The sequence below is a fragment of the Acipenser ruthenus genome, chromosome 2 (genome assembly GCF_902713425.1).
Source record: "Acipenser ruthenus chromosome 2, fAciRut3.2 maternal haplotype, whole genome shotgun sequence".
In the NCBI taxonomy this organism is placed as follows: domain Eukaryota; kingdom Metazoa; phylum Chordata; class Actinopteri; order Acipenseriformes; family Acipenseridae; genus Acipenser; species Acipenser ruthenus.
Genome location: NC_081190.1, coordinates 96060605 through 96088048, shown reverse-complemented (window position 1 = coordinate 96088048; position 27444 = coordinate 96060605). Strand labels below are relative to the sequence as shown.

Genomic DNA, 27444 nt, shown 5'->3' with positions numbered 1-27444 from the left:
TAAAGGGAGTTTAACATTAATACAATAAGTCTTATTGACGTTGTTAAATTTTTTTTAAAAATTTTTGACAACCAGCCCGTTGTAAACTTCCAGAATTACTGCCTGTAAAAGTTGTGTCAGTGTCAATATGGGAGTGTTGCTGTGGATACATTTGTCACACTTGTATAAAGTGAAACATTTCATTTGTGCAGTTCTGTCAGAATGCAAAAAATCCATTTAACACTCCTCTGGTAATAAATAACTGAAGGTGACCACTCCTTCCAAATAAATGTGTCACAATTCTACTGTTGTAAAAAATAAACAAATGAAACTCACTTGTTAACACTTCGTATTCTGTGCCAGCAATACAGTAAAGTGGTTGCTACATGCTAATATAAAGGGGCGAGTTAAGTGTTATTTTACGTAGTAGGACCTGGGGGCACATTGAAAAATAAAATAAACAGAGCTCTTCTCAGGGTGTTTTTAGAAGTGATTATCTATGATACTTCTTCAAAATACCACCCCTTCCTTGTTTTGTACTTGTTGTGGTCCAATGAGAACGGTGTCGAAACAGCCTATGTGGGTTGTGTCAAAAACCAGCTTTGCTAGTTTATTTCATGGCACTGCACTTCGTTAGTATTTTATAGGCAGTCCGTGTGCCCTGATATGGATTATTTTACCATGCATATATATCTTAAATAAAATAAAATAAAAATTATTACATGTACACATATAAATATATGTTAGAGACGAATTAATATTTATGTATAAATGTCGGCCTATTTGTAACATTGTAAAAATGATTATTAGCTCATAATACCGTAAAATACATACATTACTGTTACAAATATTTCAAATGTTCTGATTCAGAGCCATCCCACCTTGCACCGTGTCTAGCTCCCTGTAAAAGGCTGAAGCGGTTCTGATAATGAATGAATTAATGATTTAGAGCCCCCTTCAGTTCCTTTTTGGTAACAACAACAATGCTTGATCCTTAGTACCGTACTAAATCTGGGGATCAGCTAGTCTCCAACTTTGTTCCACTTGTTTTTTCGATGCAATTGATACTAACTTAGTACGCAGCTGGGGATGATCCCGAGATAGTACCGTACTAGCTAGTACGCAGCTCCATACTAACTCTGCAAGTTCGTTGCAATTGACCCAATAAGGTTGGGGATTTAGCAAGGGGCCCCACAATAAGATTACAGATGTATTTATGTGCAGTACAGGGTAGTCCATTTGTAATTTTTAGTTGTAAATGTCCGATAGCCAGAATAATGCTAGACTGATGCTTCACATACAGTTTCTTTCAAAGCTACCAAGGAGGCGTAGGACACTCATATTCATCTTTTTGTCAAGGACAGTGACAAGCAGCTCCAGTTCAAAGTTTGCTTGTTTTTTAAAATACATTTTCTAGCATTTTTTTGTTCTGGAGCAGCAAAGGACAGAAGACACATGCAGTCTCATAATTGTACAGCTCTCTTTTGAGAAGTGTAAGATAACAATGCTGTGGATCCCTGCAGTTATTAGACAAGTCAATGCTACTATTTCAGTTCAAACTTACCTCATGTAGATTGAGCTCTTTTACTTTTTCCTTTTGAATAACCTAAAAAAAACAAGAAAAAAACCCCACAAGATTAAATGGTGTTCGTGGGTGTGTGTGCGAGTCTGTCTACCACTAATAATCTGACACTCTGACAAGAAACCTGCTAAAAAAATGAGAGCTGTAGGATGCCATCAAGGTTACTCTTAGTCATTTAAAGCACTTTCAGAGGATCTCATTAAAGCAAATTGCTACAGACGAGACAAGACCTGAGCCAGACTGGCTTACCAAAAATCTTACTGCATTCCTGATCCTAGTTTGATGTCTTAGAATTCATGGAATGTTTGCATCACCTTCAGGATGGCAGGTTTAGCACAGGCTCAAAGTATAGGTCTTGTTACAAAAATAGGTAACCTAGCGTTAAAAAGATACAACACTTGGAAGTCTGTATCAAACCTTGCAGATATCTGAGCACAAAACACAACCTGGTTATCTTGTATAACTAACCAGCTCATCAGGTCCTAGGAATTTGAATGAAGCCTTATCAACCCTTTAGTGGCCAAAGTTTGATAGAAGTGTTTGGGTTTCGCCTTTTAACATACATGCAGTTGCCAAAGGGTTTAACCCTTTGCAGTCCATTTATTAAGTGTGTGTCAGGCCCAATTTATTTTCACATGCGTAGTTAATTTTAGACGCGCTGTTTAAAAGTATTTTTTTCCAGTCAAACGGGTTTAAAAGGCCCTGCATATCAACAAAGCACTCACTAGGCATCTCCAGCCCCGCCCCACCCCTTCGTTCGCTATAGCTTTCACCTATGCTAAGAAATAAATAATGATAATAATAATAGTCGTACATACCGATCAATCATCTCCTGATCACTCGTTTTATCACCAAACTCCTCAATAATGCAATCCATTATTTTATTACTATAACATCTCAAAAAAGCTCTGCAAATGTCCGTGATATTCTCTGTGCGCTGATTCAGTAACAGCCAGCTTGTTTCCTTATGACCGCCCCTATCTGATGCCAGGGGCAAGTATGACTGTTCATGAGATACATTTTTTTGATGACAGGGTCCGACATTAGACCGGATAGGAATAATTGCAATGTCGGACCAGGTCCGACATAGGACCGCAAAGGGTTAAAGGGAGTGGAACATGAGCAATATGTTTTAGTTACCTGTTTGTATGCATACAGTTCCTTGTGTGCCTGATGTCGTAACCTGAAAGAAATTTTTTTTTTTATTATTATTAAATTGATGCAACACATTTACAAAAGAAAACACAAATACAGACACACACACACACACACACACACACACACACATATCACGAATATGAATTTCCTTCAGTCTTCTTCATTGCAGAAGATGCAAGGCTAAGACCTGGGATAAATATAAATTATAAAGCCACTAGAGCCATCACGGTACAATAGTAACATAATATTTCATAGGACTATAGCACCGCAACAGGTATATGTTGGCACTATAATCTGTATTTATTACAGGTCCACAGTATGTCACACAATCCAGGAAGTTATAGACAACAACACAACGCTAACTCATTAATATTATATGATATTATTATACAACTTGTATAAAACCCGCAAAATCAAAGTACATAACCTTCAGGAACTCTAAAATAGACCTGTCTCCTGCAAACTTTAGTGACTAGAACCTCAATTAACAATTGTTGATTGCCAAATTTTGGTAGGCTGTTCTTAGTCTAGAAACAAACTGTAAAACAGACGTTCTGGCTGCAAACTGCAGCAACGTTTTATACCACGGGGTTCACTTAATCACCTTAGTGTACAATATCATAAGGCAAAAGCAGGCCAGAAAAAAAAGAACCATTTGGTCTAGTTTAGTCTAGTATGAATTAAATATAGTGTTTAATCTCTCTTTTTAACAGATGTTTCCATTAGATTTTAATGTGAATTCCAGTCTCCCAGCTGGAAGTTCATTTTCTTGCCTGCCACCCCTTAACAGTGACACTGTACTTGCGCTTTACAGTTAATCAACTCCCCAAAAATGTTGTATCAGTTTTTAAACTGAAAAGCAGAGTGTTTGTATGTTGGAAGATGGGGGCGGTTTCCTAAAGGCGATGATAGACTATGTGATTTCCGTGCGATGTGATCGCATGCGACTGATTGCACGCAATTGATTGCAAGCAATAGCGGTCGATCACTCCAGGTGAAACACCATGCGATAGGGTGCAACCTCATGCACTATGTAGAGGGTGACTGGAAACGGGAATGGGAGGAGTGAGGAGAAAAGCAAATACAAAAGACAGGGAGAAAGTCTGGAGTGTGAATTATATATATATATATATATATATATATATATATATATATATATATATATATATATATATATATACACACATACATACAAAGTGCCTTGCATAAGTATTCACCCCCCCTTGTACTTTTCTACATTTTGTAGTGTTACAACCTGGAATTAAAATGGATTTAATTGGGATTTTTTTGTCACTGATCTACACAAAATAGTCCATAATGTCGAAGTGGGGAAAAAAATCTACATATTTTTCAAAATTATTTACAAATAAAGAACTGAAAAGTCTTGATTGCATAAGTATTCACCCCCTTTGCTGTGACACCCCTAAATAAGCTCTGGTGCAACCAATTGCCTTCAGAAGTCACATAATTAGTTGAATGGAGTCCACCTGTGTGCAATTAAAGTGTCACATGATCTCAGATTAAATACACCTGTTTCTGGAAAGCCCCAGAGTTTGTTAGAGAGCATATCTAAAGAAACAGCATCATAAAGACCAAGGAGCTATCAAAACAAGTCCGGGATAAAGTTCTGGAGAAGCACCAATAAGGGTTGGGTTATAAAAAAATATCCCAAACTCTGAACATCCCCCGGAGCACCGTTAAATCCATTATTAAAAAATGGAAAGAATATGGCACAACCACGACTCTGCCTAGAGAAGGCCGTCCACCAAAACTCAGTGACCAGGTAAGGAGGGCATTAGTCAGAGAAGCAACCAAGAGGCCAATGGTAACTCTGAAGGAGCTGGAGAGATCCACAGCTGAGATGGGAGAAACCGTCCATGGGACAACTGGGCTTTATGGAAGAGTGGCGAGAAGAAAGCCATTGCTGAAAAAAAACCATATCAAATCCTGTTTGGATTTTGCCAAAAGACATGTGGGAGACACAGCAAACATGTGGAAAAAGGTTCTCTGGTCTGATGAGACCAAAATTGAACTTTTTGGCCTTAGCGCAAAACGCTGTGTGTGGCGCAAAGCCAACACTGCTTATCACCCTGAGAACACCATCCCCACGGTGAAGCATGGTGGTGGCAGCATCATCATGTTATGGGGATGCTTTTCATCGGCAGGGACTGGGAAACTGGTCAGGATTGAGGGCAAGATGGATGGAGCCAAATACAGGGAAATTCTAGAGGAAAACCTGTTTCAGTCTGCAAGAGACCTGGGACTGGGGCGGAGGTTCACCTTCCAGAAGGACAATGACCCTAAACACACATCCAAAGCTACACTGGAGTGGTTTAAAAACAAGAACCTGAATGTCTTAGAATGGCCCAGTCAAAGCCCAGACCTCAATCCGATTGAGAATCTGTGGCAAGACTTGAAAATTGCTGTTCACCAACGGTCCCCATCCAACTTGACAGAGCTTGCCAAGAAGAATGGGCAAAAATTACAGGATCCAGATGTGCAAAGCTGGTAGAGACTTACCCAAAAAGACTCACAGCTGTAATTGCTGCCAAAGGTGCTTCTACCAAGTATTGACTCGGGGGTGAATACTTATGCAACCAACAACTTATTTTTTTGTTTAATTAACTTTTGTGTCATAATAAAACATATTTTGTACCTTCAAAGTGTTAAGTATGTTGTGTAAATCAAATGGTAAAAATCCCAATTAAATCCATTTTAATTCCAGCGCCACCCACCCCTTCCCCCATTTATAATGCATTTCGGTTATAACGCTCACATTGTGTGTGTCCCTATACATACATATATTTCATGGGGCGTTTGCTGAGGCTATAAGGGTAGAGCAGAGGAAGCAGAAACAAGCTTGTTAATGGGACCGAGGCGGACAAAGAGAGCCCGGACTTAGGATAGAAGGCGAGCCGATGGCCCGAACTTAGAAGCAGGCTTGGAGGGGCCCGGACTTGAAGCTAGGATAGGAAGATATCCCCGACCGATGAGCCGCCTTTACATAGGACCGGGCTTGGTTGAAGGCTGAAGCTTCGAGGATCTGAAAACACATAAAAGGGCTCTGACTCGGCAGAGGCACCTCTTGGGGCGAAGGAAAGTCCGATGAATCAATCAGGACCTGAAAGGAGAGATAGAAAAGGGTTCCCTGACTGATATGGTGCTGCCCTCGGACGAGGTTAGGCACAGGCCTCTGAAGCCGGGAGCAGAGAGGCATCCCGCTGGGAACCTGAAACAAGGAGATGGGTTAGTCTGGGACGGCAATGAGAGTGTAAAACGGGCCACGTCCCGATGGAAAAAGAACAGAGCCTCAGGGGACGAGGTAAGATTAGAGCATGAGCTGCGACAGGATTAGTGTGGCCGGGGGTCCCCTCTTACTCACAGCGGTGAGAACCCCCCAGAGCGAGGACGAGATCACTGAAGCAGGCCTGAGGTCAGGAAAGTGAGACTCACTTGCCCCCCAAAGAATGGAACCCCGACTCCTTGCAGAAACCCCACCATGAGACAAACAATAGACATGCCAGTGCATAACATAAAATAAATAGCTGGAAAAGACGGGAAAGGAAGGGACATACAAGACAAACTGAAGAGGTTAAAATAGTGTTAGTGTAGTTTGTGTGATTGCCTGCTGCTCAGTGGAGAGGAAAAAAAAAATACTTTGCTAGAAGGGGAAAACTTCTGGTGGCCCCGGCAGTCAGATAGCCCCCACTCCGGGCATGCTAACTAGTCTCTGATGGGCTATTGCTATGTCGGTATGGGATGAACGGGTATATAAATTGATTACTGCAGAGGACCGGCGTCCCAAGTTTTGATTAGACAGAGACTGATGTTGGCTTTGTAAAGTAGCTGCTCTGATTCAAACTGAATGGGGGGGGGGGTATAAGGTTGGGGAAAAAGGCCGGTTTTGAAGACGACAGTGGCGAGAGAATCCTATCTGTTAGTTAATACAGGATCAATCAGAGGTTTGATAATATCATGTCTGCTTGGAATGGAAATGATGTGAACTCACTTTCAGAGATTTGGGTTTCATAACTCCAGTCATTCTCCTAATAGTGGAACTCCTTAACTCATAATCAAGACAGATTTCCAGTCTCGTACCACGTCTCTCACAATGTATTAATGTTTGTAGTATTTGAAAGGATGACCGGACATATGACTAGATTGCTGAGGAAGTCAAGCGAAATGGCTTCCGTGATCCGAGTATTGGAGGCAAGCTGGAGCGCTGGAAGGTCGGAGGAGGTCAGTTGCAGATTTAAAATGGTAAACTAAAGCAACTTTTGCCTGCTGCAACAGTAAGCAGATCTGAAGAGGGAGCCGAGATCTGCTGTAGTGAGGAGCGATTAAGAGTAGAGGGCGGGATCTGCTGAACAGTGCAGAGATCTAAGGAAGTAAAAGATGGAGTGCTGTCAGTAGTGTGCAGAAGCAAAGCTGTAGAGAGCGGAGATCTGTTGAAGCAGTTATTTGTAATAGTGAATGGTGGACTGCCATCGGTAGTGATATTGGTCTTTGAGTGTTAAGGCAGTTTAGACTGAACCAAAGATGGGGCTACCTTTGCGCAGAGATAAAGAATGCATAGATCTGAGGCCGCTGTAGAACGTTGCTCGGAGGCTGCTGTGAAACCTATTGATTTGATCAGGAGCAGTCCATGAGTGTATTGTCCATTACTGGGTAGGAGGGCTCCTTGACTGAAACGTTGATAATCGTAGGACATGGTTTCTGTACCCCACATATGTCTTGCATCAAATGAAATCTTAACTTCTGAAGTAAATTGGTCCTGTTTTGAAAATACATGACTTCCGCAGTGAAAGAGGACCCGCTAAAATATACAGAACGTAAGGTGTTATACTGCCATCTAGAGGTTATGATTAGAATAAAACCGTTGACTTTAGAAAGTGATGCAGGGTGGAGTATTTGATTATTGTGATATATAACTCTCGCAATTGGAATGTTTATAATAAATGCTCTGATGGTGTATCTGATTGTATTTGGCAGAGGATGGTAGAATGGGCAGTGAATACACAGAACCGCTAAAAATGCGGTTAAGAGGACTGACTCGGGGAAGAGCGATCGGCAAAATGGTTATCTGCTGCTGAGATGGCGGCGGTTTTAGTGGAGAATGTTTATGGTACTCATAGAACATAATACCCCCATATCTAAGAGAGCTTGATAATGTAAAATAAATATTGATCCGGCTCCTGATGGCGGTGTGGAACTTGATGTTGCGTGTAACACCGATATCTTTGCTGTTAATTATTTATTTGGTAAAAGACCTGAATGTTATTGTTTAAACTATATTTCCAGTTGGTGGAAGTGTGAGACAGACTGTTGGGATAGACAGCGAGATAGGGGAAAAACTGCCAATAAAACGATAGTGATACTGGATCCCATGGAGTGGCGAATACTGGGCTTGATAGAGATTGCTGTAGTGTTGGAAGCGACCTGTTTGTCCATATTGTTGAGCCGTGTATTAATTGAAGCGATTGAAATGTTGATGGGGTGAATGAGGGGCTTCGTGTCTTTGAAAATGTTGTTTTATGAAGCTGAAGGGTGGGACCTGTTTTGCTGGAGAGGAGGGTGGTGCTGCCGGCCTGTCCTGAAGCTCTGAGCGCGAGAGTTTGCTGAAGCACGCTTGAGGAACAGGCAGCATGGAGAAGCAGATATAAAAAGGTACAATAACATATTGAAGAACGCCATACTATCGCTTCCAGCCGAGATGTTGATATTGTCGTCGCGCAGGGTTTTTAAAAGTTAGCTGAGTGGCCAATCCTTATAAAGTAGCTGCTCTTGAGGCTGAGCCTGCTGGCGGCGAAGTTTTGATCTCTGTAATGCTGGGGCAGCAAGTCTGGTTGCTGAGAGAAGTCTGCATTAGAAGTAGACGGTACTGATTCAGGAGAGGAGTAAAGAGAGATTCAGCAGACAAAGCTTTGTGGTAGCTAAGGCAAGGCAATCACCGACGAGGGAAACTCTATGTCTTGTCGGCGGAGCTTTGAAAGTTTAGCGGAGGGCCAGTCTTTCTAATGAAGACGCAGAGAAAGTTGAGTAATGGAGCTGCGCTTTGAATGGTGCTGTTGCTGGGCTGGAGACTGGATGGTTGCAGGAAGGACTAACGTTGGAGCTGAATGATGAGAAGAATCACTGGAGCAGGTAGGAAAATGACTGATAATATCTTGGCAGCGCTGTGCATATAAGTGACCTACTGTGAAAGGAGCGAGGCAATGAAGTTTATATATAGCGACGTTGAGCTGAAGCCCGAATATCAGCATCTGATCGTTTGCTACAAAGCGTAAGATTGTGCCTTAATAGAGAGTTAATAATGATAAACATTAATTAAGCAGCCCCAACGCCGGTCCTCTGAATCTCGCACAAATGCTAACATATTGATCCGTTTTTTTTTGTTTTTTTTTTAATTTCTCTGATTGCAAAAAATTAGATCCCCACTCGATATCTTGCGACTGAATGCAAACCTATAAGCCCGATTGCAGGGTGCAACACTGATGCAATAGTGATGCGATCCATGGCTGCAATCTGATCGCATTGCACGGAAATCACATAGTTTATCGTGGCCTTAAGAGATTTACCACCAGACCTACAATCAGTCATCCATTCATAGCTGAGCAGAGACAAGAACTAACCATAGGGGAGCCTATGGACAATTCTGAACTTACTAAGCCATTAGTGAGGAGCAAAGCCAAGAATCTACTGATCATTTATAAGAAGAAGAGTTGATACATAGTGTCTACAATCCACACACCGCAAATCAAGGAATAAATGAATAGTCTACTTTATTTTAGGAATTTTAGTAGCAATACTGGGTCTCATTCACAAAACTTCAACCCACTTGCTATTTAAACTGTTTTGGTTAATTAATGGCTGGTGTACACTGACCCTTTGTCCACTGTTTCTAACAGATCTTTAGAGTTCATTATTGCACTGCAACACTCAAACCTTTTGTTTTTCACACTTTTCACCTGCTAGGAAACATTATTTTTTATTTTACTATTTTATTTTTTTAATAAAGCCCATGTTAAAGTTTCATAAATTGAACCCACTGTTTCTTGTAATTGACCAAAATTAAAACAGTTTAGTATTAAGAGCTAAACATTTAATATTGATTTGGGAATTTGAAACCCGATTACTATGGGCACAGTGGATATTAACATAAAAATGGGCAGTATACTGAATAATGAAATAAATTATAAATAAACTAATACATAAAAGGAAAGAAAATCACATCTAGAACACAGTTAGGACCATGCTGCTTGTGTACTAAACCACAAACACGGATATAGAAAAAAAGGTAAGAGAAAGAACATATTTTGTACATTTACCTCCATTACTAGTAACCTTAACCTCTCGAAGTTCAATGATAGAAATCTGTAAAACAGGCAGCACGGTCTAGGAGAAAAAAATACCTCAACAAAAAAAGCGTACATTCCGAACACGATCAGCATGTGAAGATGCAGGAGAGGACGAACTGAGTATAGAGCTCTACGAGATGGTTTGCTACATTAAAGGGGTAATAACAAAATTTCAAAAAAATAAATCAAAATTCAATAGTTCGTTTTTGTTTTGCTGTTGCCAATTTTTTTTATTACTTTGATACAGGTAATAGGAAAGGAGGAGTTCCTATTAGCGACCTCATACAGTGGCATGATACAGTGAACAGGCTTCACCGTCAAAGTCAAAGTGAGAAAGTCGATTTTAAATGAGGAGCAAAACAAGAACGGACTGGAGAGGAGATGAAGGGAAATGTCTGTTATCTTTTTTTTTTTTTTTTTTAATAACCCTTAGTTATTACACCTTTAAAATTAGATGAATTTATATAAAACACATTTTTACAAGTGGCATGGGGTGATTCTTGATCTTACTTACAGTAAATTGATTATTCCATCATGTCTCACCTTCCCATGCCAATAAAAATGCAAGGATCAAGTCAGATCAAGCATGACCATATCTGCAAGTTTAGAGCAAGAACTACAGTATGCAAGAAATGGTTCCATGCATGCCTGAAGGGTTATACTTGAATGATGCAAGGGATGCAGAGATCGCACAAGCAATTTGCAAAAATGTATACTTCTGTGAAAGGCATGCATTAAATCCTTATTTAACCTTGTATGTTAATTAATATCCCACTAATAATCTGTAAAACAGCTATTCCACATATCTTATTCTTAAGACTCCTATTTCAGAATACTGCCTACCTTACTGAGGTATTGAGTATTCTGAACAATAATGGATTATTAACATACTAGTTCTTGCGTTAAACTTGCAGTTATGGTCTTGAATGTCTTGCTTGATCCTAGCACAATTATTGCACAGGATTTTAATAGAAAATGTTTCTTGCTGCTTCCCAGAGTCAGCCACTCCACACAATCTTCAAATATAAAAGTAGCAGAAATCCTTCTTGGCTGCGAGCAGTCCTCCATTAAATAGACTAAAACAAAATACAGGGATTCCACATGCCAATAACACTTCACAGCAGGTGTGGTTTGGCTCTCATTCATCAACCCAATTTTAAATGTTTGAAGCAAAAGCTGTATTATCCTTAAGCTTGGATCACAGAGGCTTTAGAAACATCTGATCTGTGATCTTGAAGTAATATAATACAGTGTTCTTTTAATAATAGTGCTGGGACGAACATGGGACTTTCATGTTTGGATATTCACTCAAATTTAAATATTCGTTCGTTTTCAAAAAGCCATTATATTGCCCAGAATGCAGGCAGAGACAGCATAGCAGCAGGGGCCGTGGCCTGTGTGTGTGCCTGTGTTTAACAGCAAGACGTTACAGTAACATGTCATAGTAGAAAAATATCACAGGAGTAAAGAATATGTGGTGTAGGCCTTACTTTACCCCAGTCAAGTTTAAAGTTGTTTTCTTTATTCCTGAAATAAATACTACATAAAGTTGACACTGCATTTCAGAGGTCACGTTTAAGCAGAATTCTGTGTTATATACGCAGAACAAAAAATAACAGCAGTGCGTTTCTAAAACACAGATGTAAAAGACAACAGATCCTCGCCATACCTATCCAATAATTTTGTTAATATTTCGAAGCAGTTATATGCAATGCAAAGTGTAAAAATGGTTCCACTGCTCCCTGCTTCCTCTTTTTAAATACCATATTAAGACTTTGATTTGAAAAGAGCACAAGTCATTTTTTGACTTGGGTGCTAAAAGGAAAATGTAAATAACTTTTAAAACAGCAAAACTGTAAATAGTTATGATGTTGACAGCTACCGGCAGAGACATTGGTACATTTTCTACAATACTGATTTTGACATTGTGAATAGGTTATTTAAGAATCTGAAATAGTTACATTGGGAAATACGGTAAATATAACTATGTTGATGCAATATGCAGATGTTATGGTTAAAAACGCAGATTTTGAGATGGTATGCGTTCTACAAATTAACATTTTTAAAAGCTAGCATGACCACTACCACAAATTTATTTATTTTTTCACTTTATTTTATTTTTTTAATTTTTCTTAATTCCTTGCCATTGTCGTTTTTTCACAGTAAACAGCGGCTATAGACCTGTTTTCATAACAACATGAGGTTTACTTGTGCCTTATTGTAGCTGAACCAACAAACAAAAACTGAAATTTAACTTTAAACACTTCAAACAAAACAAAACATGGAAATGGCATTGTAAAGTGAAGGGGAAAAAGACTCGCATTTTGATTCTCGTTTATTACAATCCGCAAAGTCTCAACAAAAAATATATAATATACAATCTATACAAAAATCACTACACAACATTTATAGCAAGTTGGGCACTGTTTCAGAATTACGTAATTGCTTTTTTTCTGTCATGAAATTCTCATTTGCGCTAAAAGCAGCACAACGCTTTTTTGACCCAGATAGCTTTCCATAGACAGCACTATGCTTGCACGTGCATTAATTGATTTGTTTACTTTTTGCTGTCTAAAACTTTTAAATAGAGGCTAAAGAGCTGCTGTGTTGATCCTGTTTTTTTGTTTTTTTTTTTTTTTTTTAATATATTAGTATCGCATATCACACGGAGCTCTTTTTTCATTTGCCATGTTTGAAACTGTAGCGCAACTTTTGGATTTTGTATTCGAATACACGTCAAAAAATATTTGTTCGAATATTCAGATATTTATCCCAGCACTATTAAATAAAGCCAAAAATCACCCTCTGTCATTAAAAATTAGATCATGGAGGACTGGACTTCTTTAAATGGACAACTCCAGTTAAACAGTACCTCCACCACAGCACTTTCTACATTGCAGTGTGAAATATTTTACAAACCAATGTAGGCTCTCAAGGCAAACGTGCTAGAGGTGCTTATTTGTTGTGATGTGGCCCCTGTCATGCTTCTTTAACACAAGAAATCCATTCACAGGTAGGCTCAAGCATGTAACATTCTGATCAGAGCTGTCTGTCTACTGCTCTTGTTTTGACAAAAAGCCATCTCTTTGAACCTACAGTATGTTTTTTGGTTTTTTGTAAGGTGGCTACAAAGTTACTTGGCCACTGTGGATGAACATTCACCACCTGAAGTAAAGGACACTGTCCTCCAGGTGTTAGTAACTTTAATAAAGTCAGAGTCAAAACAGTTAACTTTATACCAAGGGTTTAATCATTTCTTGGGAAACAAATGATAGCAATATTGAAAAGTTTAAGCAAACACTTACTGGATGTGGCTGCCTTAGATTCTCACTGCCTCCACCTGATATATTTCATAACTAAGAGGTGAATGCACCCATCCCTCCCTCCCCTCCTTTTCAGAGTAAAAGAAAAAAAAATGACTTGGTAATCTGACCACCTTTTAGGATCATAAAAATGATTCACAATTATATACAGTGCTCCCTCATTATTTCACGATTTGATAAAGGCCCTTCACTAATTCATAACTCAGTATTTTTAATATTTCACTATAATTGTATGTGTAAGGCAGATACCGAAATATGGAGGTTGCACTGTATTTTCAATTTCAATAATCCAGCAATACAACTGTACTAAGTAAATAAAAATGTGGAATCAACTTACCAATATGCCCGCTGGTTAGCTTACAATGGGCCGAGCTGCAATTTTGTGGAAAGCAGTTCTCTCACTGTGTTTGGTAAAAGATGCTACAATTGCACATTATTTATACAGACACAAAAAAAAATGAGGGACCGGCTCATGCCAGTGCTCTCCATGTCTTCCCAACACAGCATAGAGCCAAACATGATTCTGTCTGAGTCTGCAAAAATCTCAAGACTTTAATAGGGATTGTTAGTTGCTATCATTATTTACAGCGTACATGTTGTGTTTCCAGTGCCCACTTGGTGCAAGGGATTTCTCAGGAGTTTTTATTCATGGACTTATCCCACAGTGTTAAAAAAACAATTAAAACAGCTCCCATTACACTAAAGTATCAATGTAATAAAGCATGTTCCTTTACAAGGAATGCTGTGTGTGACCATGTAAAGAAGATGCATCAAACCTATTCTGTAATAAAATCAGTGTTACGGTCAGCTGGACCACGGGACTTGCCAGTTATTATTTTCTATTGAATGCATTGACTTGGTTGTCAACTGAATACCACAGCCGTTCAGTGCAGGCATGTGTCACATAAGACCTATGGAGAGGTCAGTACAAACATTCTGTTGTTTAGGGAAATCTACTGTAATTGCAACATATGTGGTTAAACACACATTATTAGAAAAGATAAGTTTATCTTATAAAACAATTTAAAAAGCTCACAAACTCTGTGGTAATAATGTAAAAAAGATGGTGGGTTTCAATGACATTTATCAGTATACCTCAGAGCTGTAAAAAATGATTATGGACTGATTGCATTTTTGCTGTTATCAGTAACTAAATATGTATCCCCGTCCCCGTTTCAATCCTGCCCTTAGATGGAACAAATCAGTTTACCCATTCATTCATTTCTTAATGGTGCAGAATACACAATAGTCCACTTAGGGCTATATTGAGACCATGAAAGTAATTGCATTTTATGAGTTAATCTTCATTCTAGCCCTGGCCTCCACCAGTGAGAGGCTTGTGCATAACCTCACAGCCTCACCATTATTGTTATATGTTATATGTTATGTTTCCTAGGGCGACCAAGTTGGAGGTGGAGGGCGGGGTTAAAACTGAAAAGTCAGACAGACCACGACTCCCCTTAATTTTTAATTTTTTTTGTACTGCATTTGAAATTTTTTTAATGCACAGTGCAGGACTACTGCATAATTATAATACGTATTTTGCAGTAGGCTGCAAAGTTACAGCATCCAAACTAATACAGCAATTGTAAGGGTTTGCTGTACCACAAAACTTGCCAATGTTTCAAAATCATGGCGCTAACTTAGGTACCCAAGTTGATTCTTGCTAGTTTTGTAATAGTCACAGTAGATCTTTTACAAACAGTTAGCACAAACTTTGTACAGGAGCAGTAGCCACTTAGTAAATATGTGCGCATATTGTATCTGTCCTAGTGATGGCTTATTCAGATTATCAAGTCAATACTGGGCTGGTGTACCCTTAGTTTAAAACCATATTTAGTATGCAAAGTAAAATTATACATTTACATTTTTTTTTTTCACTCACTTCACAAATACCTGTATAGTAAAAGTTGAAACGCCTCATTCTAAACTAAAATGGTTTTAAATAGCAATATATTATAATATAAAGGCCATTTGTTGTCAGAGGAGAATTAACTGGTACCCCATTCCAGTGGTCACTGCTCACCACATCCGAGAAAGGTTATTTATTTATTTATTTATTTTTTTTGGGGGGGGGAGTCTTTACATTCCATCATCATGAATACAGTGCTTCCTTTTAAAATTCAACAATTATTGAAATCAGGAGAGAGCGCTGTATTTAAACACCTTGCCTCTCTCTGAATGCATTAAATAAACCTGCACTAGTTACAGTGCCTTGCAAAAGTATTCAGACCCCTGACCAATTCTCTCATATTACTGAATTACAGATGGTACACTGAAATTTCGTTCTGTTTGATATTTTTTTTTAAAACACTGAAACTCAAAATCAATTATTGTAAGGTGACATTGGTTTTATGTTGGGAAATATTTTTAAGAAAAATAAAAAACTGAAATATCTTGCTTGCATAAGTATTCAACCCCAACACATTAATATTTAGGGTAGAGCCAACTTTCGCTGCAATAACAGCTTTAAGTCTTTTGGGGTAAGTATGTAACAGCTTTGCACACAGTGTCGGAGTGATTTTGGCCCATTCTTCTTGGCAGATTTACTCCAGGTTGTTCAGGTTGGTTGGACGACGCTTGTGGACCACAATTTTCATAGTGCCACAGATTCTCAATGGGACTGAGATCAGGACTTTGACTGGGCCACTGTAGGACATTCACCTTTTTGTTCTTGAGCCACTCCAATGTTGCTTTGGCCTTGTGCTTGGGATCATTGTCCTGCTGAAAGGTGAATTTCCTCCCAAGCTTCAGTTTTTTAGCGGACTGAAGCAGGTTCTCCTGCAGTATTTCCCTGTATTTTGCTCCATCCATTCTTCCTTCAATTTTAACAAGATGCCCAGTCCCTGCTGATGAGAAGCATCCCCACAGCATGATGCTGCCACCACCATACTTCACTGTAGAGATGGTGTGTCTTGAGGCATGGGCAGTATTAGGTTTGCGCCACACATAGCGATTTGAGTTTTGGCCAAAAAGCTCCATCTTGGTCTCATCTGACCACAAAACCTTTTCCCACACCGCAGCTGGGTCACTCTCATGCTTTCTGGCAAACTCCAGATGTGCTTTCAGATGGTACTTTTTGAGTAACGGCTTCTTTCTTGCCACCCTCCCATACAGGCCAGTGTTATGCAGAGCTCTTGATATGGTTGACTGGTGCACCATTACTCCACTCCCAGCCACTGAACTCTGTAGCTCCTTCAAAGTGATTGTTGGCCTCTCTGTGGCTTCTCTCACAAGTCTCCTTCTTGTTTGAGCGCTGAGTTTTGAGGGACGGCCTTTTCTTGGCAGTGCCTGGGTGGTGTGATGCAGCTTTCACTTCCTGATTATTGATCCAACTGTACTCAATGGGATATCCAAACACTTGGATATTATTTTGTACCCTTTCCCTAATCTATGCATTTGTATTACTTTATCTCTAACTTCTATAGAATGCTCTTTGGTCTTCATTTTCCTTCAGATTCACAGCCTGACCAATGATCCTTCAACAGTGGGGTTTTTATCCAGAAAATGTGACAGCAACTTTAATGGTTCACAGGTGGAGGCCAATGGTAAGGTAATTGTAAACGGTGTAAACTGGGAGCTTCCACAGGACAGGGGTTGAATACTTATGCAAGCAAGATATTTCATTTTTTTATTTTTCTTAAAAATATTTCCCAACATAAAACCAATGTCACCTTACAATAATTGATTTTGAGTTTCAGTGTTTTAAAATAAAATATCAAACAGAACAAAATTTCAATGTACCATTTGTAATTCAGTAATATGAACAGACTGGCTCGTGTGGTGACGCCACGCCAGGCAAGGAAATGCAGGACAGTGTGGTGAGTGAAATACACTGGTTTATTGTAAAATAAATAAAAGAACAAAACAGAAACAACAGTAGCAATTGCTTTCTAATATTGACTATCTTGTGTCATGACTCATGTCTCTCGTTCCGCCTCTGAACACAGCCAAAGCTGCGGGTGTATATACATGTGACCTGGAAACGGTCACATTCTGCACGGGTTTAGCATGGATGGGGAATTTTAACCCCATCCATGCTGCAAAATAACAATAACAAAACATTGTGTTAATACAAACTAGAGTATGTTTTAAATAATAATACAACAAAAACACAAAATAATACCTACACACAGGGGCAGGGTGTACCCCGTCACACACAGTTATTATTATTATTATTATTATTATTATTATTATTATTATTATGTATTTATTTGGCAGACGCCTTTATCCAAGGCAACGTGTATAAAACCTAATTTGAGTTACATTTAAGTAAGCTGCTTTTTATAAACGTAGAGCTGCACATAGAGCTGCTTACAATGTAAGAATATGTTTATTATATATGTAGTTCCTGGTTGCTAGAATTGCTGATGCAAGAAGAGCAGTAACCCCTTCCAATAAACATATCTGATGCCAGCTGCTAGTACTGTATGTACAGCCTTCTGATTAAATGTATAAGGGATTTTGTCACCTTCCTAACCTGTTGCATCATCAACCACAGGTAATAAAACAGTTTGTTAAAAGGAGGGGCAGTTTTAATCTCGTCGCAGCAGTTTCTGCTTCAAACTCAATGATATCGGCAGAAACATATCATAAATGCCTCAAGCATTTGTCAAGAAATGTTATCAAAAGCTAGAGGGAGAGGGTGTGGGGGTGTTCTGTTAGCAGATAATACCTTAGAAAGCAAAACTAAAAGTCAAAATGTCAATAAAACCATGACAACAAATGGCCTTAAAATGTATAAAACCTCATATTTCCAAGTGATAAGGTCTTTAACGATGCGCTCAGGTCACTTATTATTCTCTTACCTGATCAGGTAACAGCAGAAGAGTAGGCTGAGAATGAAGACGAATATAGCAGTTCCAAAGACAACAATGTAGATGTTGAGGGGCAGGTTCTGGAACCCAATGTTAGGCATCCTGAAACTGTAGTGCTTGAAATCAGAGCTCATGGATAGTCTGTGGAAAGGAAGTTTGAGGTAGATTATGCAAACATTTGGCTAGATTTTCAAAGCTATTTAATCCAAATTAGGTCCATTCCACATTATGTGTGTCACAGCAGCATTAAGGAGTCTGGAAATCACTCCTTAAGAGTTTTTAAACATGTAAATCAAGAAATGTTCCTTTAGGAAGCTTTTGGCTATATAACTTTCAAAATATGTGTTAGACCAAGTCTTCAGCCTACATTACAATGCAGGAGGGTTTGCTCCAAACTGACACACGTAATGTGGAATGGGCCAAATTTCTTTTTTTCAGAAAGAAACACACATGTAATAAGTTGGCAAATGAAAACGACACATTTCAGACATTAAATCAGGACCTTGTAAGTTATGGGTTACAGTAGTTAAATTAGTTGTTAATGGTTTCAGATTTGGATCATTTTTTTTTATATATTTAAAAATATTATCGAAAGCACTTCGGTAAATGAGTGCCATTCTCAGATTCTAATACTAAAACTGATAAACCAATAAACAAAAATAGCAAGACAGTGTAAATATAATTCATTTTCTGTTCGACGGTAAAGCCTGATTGCAACAGTTTAATATAAACATTACACAAAATTTGAGAACTGTGGTTAATGGTTAGCCTACTGCACCGCATGCTCTTTGAATCACCTAATGAAGAACTACTGTACTGCTGAGATTGCATTGACTGTATTGCCACTCTACAAGCTGCACTGCTGTGCATCCTCTGCAAAACCGTGTTATTGTGCACTGCATTTACAGTACAGTAGGTTTGAGTTTCCCACTTAAACCAGCAAAAGCGGAGTCCTGCACACGTGGGGTTGTTCCAAACAGTGCCTGCTGTCCGATCACATTATCTAAGGGCAAATAGCCATCAGAGCTGTGAATAATCTCCGGGTGCTGATTTAATTTACTTCAGAAGTATATGGTGTTGAAGGGGGATCATCTAATTGATCCCAGTATGTGACACCCTGCTGTATGCTTCCTTGCAGATTTTCCTCTGGCTTATCCAACTTATTTCCACACACCCTGTCTTCTGCTATTTAATCTCCAAATCAGGTCAGGCCTCCTGGTTCACTACACTCCCCGGTTTTAAAATGCGGAGGTTCTAATACAGGAATAACTGGCTTTCAAAATGCAGTTTGATTTATATACTGCAGGCTTTAATGCTGACCCCAAGGGTTGTTACTCTGTGGACATCTTACCACCTACTGTTTTTCTTTGAAGCAGGCTGAACACCACTACACTGCGTCAAGGATTGTACTAAAGTACTGTACCCGATGTTCCAAATATGAAATATCAAAAACATGTCATCAGTAAAAACACAGATACAAAGATTATTATTATTATTATTATTATTATTATTATTATTATTATTATTATTATTATTATTATTAATAATAATAATAATAATAATAATAATAATAATAATTTCTTAGCAGACGCCCTTACCCAGGGTGACTTACAGTTGTATACAAAAAAATACATATAAAGAATTACAGTACAATTAAGAGCAAGATACAAAAGGCTTCTTTTTAACAGTTCTTTAATGTGTGCACAATATTACTCTAAGATGTACTTTATGGGATGAATAACTGTCACCCAATTCCTTAACTTTGTTAAAGGTGATAGTTCAACTGGGCATAATTCTGGGCAGACAAAGCATAGCCTGCATACCGATGCGAAAATAAGTGGATTGTTATGAAATTACCAAGCAGAAATTCCCCATGTACCTCAGTCGAATCCAAACAAAACAAAACTTTATGAGTGGCTTATTCTCTCACTTGAATAACGACGGCTGTTGGCTCGGGTTGACAAGGGCACTGTGTCTGTTTAAAAGATCCCACCCACTAGTGTAGTTTGCCGTGGCTGGGAGCCAGCTGCTTGCAAAATGCCACATTGCACTTCTCTCGAGCCATCTCCATTTCTACACAGGAACGGCTGACCCAAAGTATGCCAATAAGTCTCTAAATACATAAAAAACTTGTGGTAAAAAGAAAAATAAGTCTTTGAACTTTACTGCAGGCAGTTTGTATAAGATAAGGCCTTTGTGTACCACAGGTATCCTCACTATTTCCTGCTGGAGCACCTGATATTAAATTCAGAAGAATCCCCTTGGTCACAATTGCTCTGGAAGATGTGCATAAAAAGCATTCAGATAGTGGAGTGGAGTCTGTCTATGGGAAATGTTGAGACATACACATTCAATTCAGATCAAAAGGACAATTCTGATAGGACTTCTATTGTACCTGAAACTATGGTACAGATCCAGTTCTCTTCTGTGGGCCTTCCTGCAGTCCCTAAAAAATGATACTATGTATTGATTAAGCAGTATGGCACAACAAAAAAAAATAAAACAAACACCTGTGTACCATCAAGAGCTGTGTCTAGAAGTACCGTAAAAATCATGGTATAGGTCGCACCGGCATAAAAGTCGCTCCCCCCTTTTTGAGACTTCAAGTTTAGGAAAACATAGTTTTTGTGTTAAAATAAATTTATTCCCTACATGGTCAACACCGATAAATAAAGAAACATAATAAATTTAAATGACGTTGACAAAAATAATGAGAAAAACACTGAGAAAGACTTCTAGTCGAAATGTTGTAATCTAATTTATTACGTTTCTTTTAATATTTCTATTCTCGAAGTAAAAGTAGATGAAGTAAACATCACCGCCCTGTAGTTTACAGTATATTCAGAGCCTAATGAGCTGAATAGGTATCCAGACACCACTGCCTTGCGCAGAGTGGAATCGGCCCGGCTGACGCAAAACAAATTTGCCCAGGACCCGGAACAGCTGCTCTTAAATCAAACTGAGATGCAGCCTCCTGCAAAAGGGGAATTGCAAATATATATATATATACACATATATATATATATATATATATATATATATATATATATATATATATATATATATATATATATATATATATATATATAGATTGATAGTAACACACTCGTTACCATGGCCACACAATACAATGTCTCTACATAAGGACAATGTGACCCCTTCCGGAAAGCAGGCAGCCTGCCCCATGGACAATGCTTGTTGCTGGTTGCTGGTGCGTGAGGATGCAAGAATGTACACTCGCTGCACAGGACTAGTGAACACTACCATTTGCATTTGACAGACCAGCAAGCTGCTGCCATGGTGACAGCAGAACTACTGGTACTTTCAATCTGACCCTGACCAGCATAACAAAACCACACCTCAGGTACTGTGCAAAGACAATGTCAGTAATTGTAAAAGGGTCAACAAAGTACTACCATCTATAAACAGGAGTAAACAGAAAACGGGCAACATCTGAACTGTACTGTAGGTCAATGTGGCATTCCTCAATGATTTCAGGGTAACCATCTACTGAAAACAGAAAAAAAACCAGCAATATCTGTGGCAGAGGTGCCTAAATAACAGGGTTGAGTAATATTTTATTATACAGTATAATGGTCATCAGTGCTAGAGTATATGAGCGAGTAGTGTCTGCATCAGACTGGAACATAATAGTAAACATGCTACAATAATTAGCTCTCACTGCCAGTGGGCAGATTGGATTTTATATGCAGAAGTGTGCACTTTGTCAGTCTCTACAGCTTTTCATATATGGCAAATGGAAATCGCACTGCTTTTTCTACTTTCATAGATCCTTTGGCAGGATCTTTTCAGACTCATTTAATATAAACCTCTGGATCTGGTGTTTAAAATATATCTGTCTACTCACAGGCGGTGTTATTAGATACAGTAAGCAACATGCAGAATTCTACAAGCTAAGGAGGGCCTGACCTCTCTGTAGGCATTGTCAAAGAAAGTTACCGTACACCTTCCAAAAAATATACAAATGACAATGCCAAACATGATAATCTTAGAATAGGCTTTGTAAATAAAAGATGAAGATGAAAACACAAGTTCTTGTAAGTAAGAAATGATGGGGCAAAAAAAAAAACATGTGACAAACAATGTTTAAGTTAAATACTGTATGCCCTAAGCTTTGCTTCGACTCTAATCCAGTCAGAGCCACAAAACCTTTGATGTCTTCAATGTAACTATGAAATCAGTACAGTCGTAGATTTGTGGAATACTTCAAGGTGCGCACTGGCAGGTGGTGCAGACAGTGCACTAAAAAAAAGAAAAAAAAAAAAGCTAAAAATACAGTCCCAATAATAAATGGGATTGTAGGTAATAGTGTGCAGTGTTTGAGTCATGTTACTGCCATGCACATTCTTTATCAAAAACAACTCTCCATAGCACAGCCCTTCAGAGAGTAAGTTCAAAAGACAGAAAAATATATAACTAATGCATTTACAGTACTGATGTTTTAGTACAGTACTCTTTGATATTAAAACCCTTCTGTCCTGCTCTTAATAAAGCTACTGTAACTGCCTTGCTCTCCGAAAGGCTATTTAAAATTGGCAAGTGGTAATAAAATAGCCATTTAATATAATGAACACAACAGCACTTCTGGCGTCTAAAGAAAACAGTTCATTCACTTCACTGTGCCTTCCAGAGAAGACCACGCACACACTGTGCTTTACTGGCTTTTCATTTACAGAGCACAGCCTTGACTAAAATAGACGCTGCGCTAGCCAGAAAGCAATCAGTCACGTGGAAGTTCAGCTCTTTTGTAGAGTGTAATTTACTGAAAGAAAATTCTAGGCCATGTGGTCTATTTAAATTCCATTACATACATGTTTGGAAGTCTTTTCATTAATGACGTAGGAGCACTTCAACATGTAAACTGCAGTGTTCACATATGAAGCACACATGGCTTTGATGTTTATGTACTGTATTTGGGGGGTGGGGGGAATGCAAGTCAGTGAGAATGGGAAGTTTATCTGGTCAGCGATAACAGGGTATGGCTGGAGATTTTCCCTCAAGACCTTGGTGGATAGTGGATACAGGATCGGCATGTGCCAAGGAACAGGAATCTCACATTACCAATGCTGCAACAGCAGGGACTAAGTGAAACACACTGTTCGACAGACAGACATCAGAATCTAACACTCAATACACTCAATAGACATTGTTAAAGAATGTTGATGGCAAGTTTATCAAAATTGAATTAGCAGTTGTAGCACTCTAAAGTATAAAAAAAGCCCAGTTAGAGAGCAGCACAACAGTAACACTGCTGTGTAAGGTCTACTGCACAAGATGCATCAGAGGATTTTCCCATTACATGTAGGCTCACTGTTTTATATGAAACACACCATATTAGTCGCTTCTACCAATAAAACATTGCCATTAGTAATGTGTGATTCTGCAGATCTGGGTGGTAACGCAACTAGAATGACCTTCAAGTTGTAACAGCTGGTAATTTTCCTCTGCATATTGACACCATACAGTATTTACTTTGAGAAAGACAAAACCTTTTAATTTTATCAGATTATTCGCTCAAGTCTAACCGACATGCTACACAGTGTAAAACCTAGTCAAGTCCAAGCTTGCACAACATTTTACAGCTATGTACAGTAGGGCCAAGGCTTGATATCTATACTTCATTTCCATATGTGGCAGATTGGTTGCAGTGACATCACGGACCAGGAAGGAACAAAGTATAAACAAAGAAGGGCTGGGCAAAACTGAAGCGCAACCAGCGCTCAGCGCGTTTATTAAATAATAAAACAAAATATTTAAACAAAACAAAAAGACAGAAACAAAAGGGCACATTGGCCAAACAAAACAAACAAACAATTCTACTAACAAATATTGTGCTGGCGGTTCCAGCACAATAGCAGTTGTTTTAGTTTTTCTCTTTACCTTTTTATTTCTCCTCTCCTTAACTCCCGTTCATTACTCCCTGAACACTCTCTCCCCCAGCGCAGAAAAGCTGCAGGTTTTATACAGGTGACCATCTCCCGATTAGCAACAATTAATCAATGAATTAACACGGGCGATGGTCACCGTCTGCACGAGGTTTTTAAATAAATAAACAAAACAAACGCACAGCTTTTCGCCGTCATCTCAAAATAATAACTAAGACGGATGGCTTCGTCCGCCTGCATAAAAATACAATACAACAACACTAATAATAATAATTACAATAACAAAATATACATAAATAAATATAAAAGGGGTGGGCACTTTCCACACCATAACTCTAAAATGGGTTGATATCAAACCGCTAGGACAAGCTTCTCATATCATGTTACTGTTGGTGCATGATGTGTTGTTGGAGAAGGGTCTTCTACTGTCTTGCCCACCATGATGGATACTGAATTGCAACAGGGGTGTGCTTCTTTTGTAGTTCAAATACATGTCAGGGATTTGCATAACAAATTAAACTGTCATTCAAGAGATTGTCCATTTACAGAAGCATGTGCTTCATATTGTAGGCATTTATTTCTTTGTGGAACATATTTTCTTGCTGGTTTTACCTCACTCATATGGTTTGCTTACAAAGTGAAGTATCTTAGAAAATGGAAAATAAATGGGGTACCACAGCTCCTGTGACACCGCATACTCAATAAAATAATTTGAATCCATTTGAAGAGGTGATCAATCTGACAATTACAGTAACTATTCAGGGGTACAAAGATATTTAGTAAGTCAGAGTTGGGCAAAACAAGCAACAGATGCCCCACTCCACAGCACAACAAACCAGCAGGTGGTTAAATAGTACAGCTCTGATTACATGTTCAGTACATTCGGCTTCTTTAAAGCTTCAGAGTGCCGGGAAGTTTTATTTTGTGCAAGACTGGCCAAGAGAGGTGTGGTGTACAGCACAGCACAGCAACACTCCCAGGGACAAATGTGGACCAAATCAACTTCCAGTGATCCTCCACACATATAAAAGGTCAAGCTAGCCCGTAATACAATCCAGCAGTAATAAAACCTTCCAGACAGCTGTGGGACAACTTAAGCCCCTTTCACACTGCCACTCTTACTCAGGTTCCGACCTCGGTTCTGGGTATCCGGGTCACAATCCCGGGTACTGTGATCCGGGTTGAGCGAGACAAAAATCATGACAGCCGTTCAGATGCCGACGACATAAACAGCCACGCCTGCGTGAAGGTTTCACTTCCGCAAGGAAAGTTTCTGTTTATTCTGTTTAGCCATATTTTTGTGGCTTAAGCCACACCATGAGCCAGATTGCAGAAGGAATGAAGAAACATTTGCTCTAGTCAACATTTGGGTCGACAGTTCAATCCAGATAAGCTTGGATGGAAGAGTCTGTAACAAGCTGCTTCCGGGGCATTGATATCACCCAGGTCAACCATGCATTATCAAAAGCAGTGTGAAATCTCGTAGCCGACCCGCATGACACCGGGTCCTGACCCGGGTAGAGCATGCCGGTGTAAAAGGGGTTTTATACATAAATATTTAAAGAAACAAGCTTATCAAAACCGATAGCAGTGAATTTTCAATCCGCATTGCTTGCCAGAGGGGAAGGCATGTCAAACAGAGAGAAGAAAAGTGAAGCAGTTTACTTGTGGTGCCTTGTTTCAATAAATCAGGTGTTACTCACTGAAGTAAATCAGGACTGTCACCACTCCAGTCTAATACCTTGTTTCCATGGACAGCCAACTCGAGTCGACTCGAGTGAGCTCAAATTGGTCTGAATTCTCCCACAACTTGTTAATGTACAACTCCAGTTGGTGAAAAAGGAGGCGTTTCCATGCTTTTCTGAGTTACACAGGAAATTCCTGCGAGTTAAAAGGTTAAGACGTGCATATGCTGTAGAAGGTATTACAGTCAAATAGTCAATAATTTAAAAGATAAATCCATCTAGATATTCTTTGACTAGATATTCTAGTAACTGCCACTGAACTTTCTCCAGTGCAAGTTATTTTCTCAGTGAAAACAAGACCTTGGTTGGCTAATCCAAAGATAAGGCTGATTCACAGATAACCTATTGTAGTGCGAATCATGTGTGACGTATGCAACCGTTGCCATCTTCACACAAACTGCAACCATGGCAATAGGCGTGAGGAGGTAATAAGATTGAAACAGCGTGCATTGAGAAATGCAAGAAAAATATGAAGCAATCTACGTTGGGTATGTTTTTCAAGACGTAATTACTGTAGGGCACGTAATTACTGTATTCAGCATATAAAAGTACTTTTTAGTTTTTTCATTCCTTTACTGTTGTTTTCTTTTAAATATACAGTTTATATGTTGATCAATGTGACGTTGTCTTGAAAGAACTACTGTATACTACATAAAGATGTTCAAATCAATTTCGGCATTTCTTCATTATTCTGATACAGCAAATTGCCAAACCCTATTATAGTGCCCCTCGTTTACCTGTCAAATCAATACGGTCTTACAACAGAGTCTCGCTTCCTTCCAGGCTGACCCACTTCCCGGTCCCGGAAATGAACTGTCAGGCCAGCCCTTCCAGATACTTCTCCTCCCGTTCTTTAGCGCCGTCACAGGTCGGGAGGAAGATTTATCACCAGAACTCATTGTATTTCTGTCACAGCATCATTCCACTCTTTGAAAATGCCTAGCTTCTCTATTTGTTTGTCTTATAATGATATTCAGTATTTCAGGGGCAATGAATATTATAGATGTCACTTGCCCATCTCTAGTAACACCTGGAGGAGAGCGAATTATGTCATATTCACATTTGAATGACTTTCATCACGTAACACATTTTCACTCAATTTTATGCTATTGTTTTCATTGTAGGCAAACTTTTACATACATTCCCATTGTGTCCAATAATGTCATTTCTGCAAAGCTGTTCCACATCTCCTGCAGCTACAACTCCACGACCGTGTCCCCTAGCTTTCCCTCGGCCTCTTCCACATCCTCCTCCTCTACCCTGCAGTGGTGCTTCATTTGGAGGTGGACCTTCTTACTGTGCTTGTCCATCACCCTCATCACTACGGTTACCACTGGTCTCTTTTTCATCAGGTTCAGTCTGTACCTGACTGGTGCTCCTCAGCTTCAGATGTCTCATCTATTGTAGGCACAAACTCTTCATCAGTGTCAAAATCATCTGACTCGCTGTCATCACTTATAATCCTCTGCAAAGCTTCTGCTGTTACACCTTTCTCAACGTGTAGCCATACTGATGACCTATAGGAGACTGACTCCACATGAATCATGCTTGCTTTTATAGAAACCAAACAGATTTT

General features: G+C 39.1%; 1 protein-coding gene across 2 annotated transcripts in view; it reads right to left on the bottom strand.

Moving 5' to 3' along the window:
* The window catches only part of LOC117409371 (RING finger protein 24), a 56947-nt gene that overhangs the window by 15705 nt on the left and 13798 nt on the right, over window positions 1-27444 (bottom strand). The window contains exons 2-5 of one of the 2 annotated variants that reach the window (XM_034015321.3): window positions 20613-20663; window positions 18209-18358; window positions 2702-2744; window positions 1544-1585 (exon numbers count right to left, since the gene is read on the bottom strand). In XM_034015321.3, the coding sequence (XP_033871212.1) occupies window positions 1544-1585; window positions 2702-2744; window positions 18209-18351 (228 nt within the window). In that variant the 5' untranslated portion in view covers window positions 18352-18358; window positions 20613-20663. The remainder of the gene's footprint in view (window positions 1-1543; window positions 1586-2701; window positions 2745-18208; window positions 18359-20612; window positions 20664-27444) is intronic. The other variant, XM_034015319.3, reaches the window with a different exon arrangement.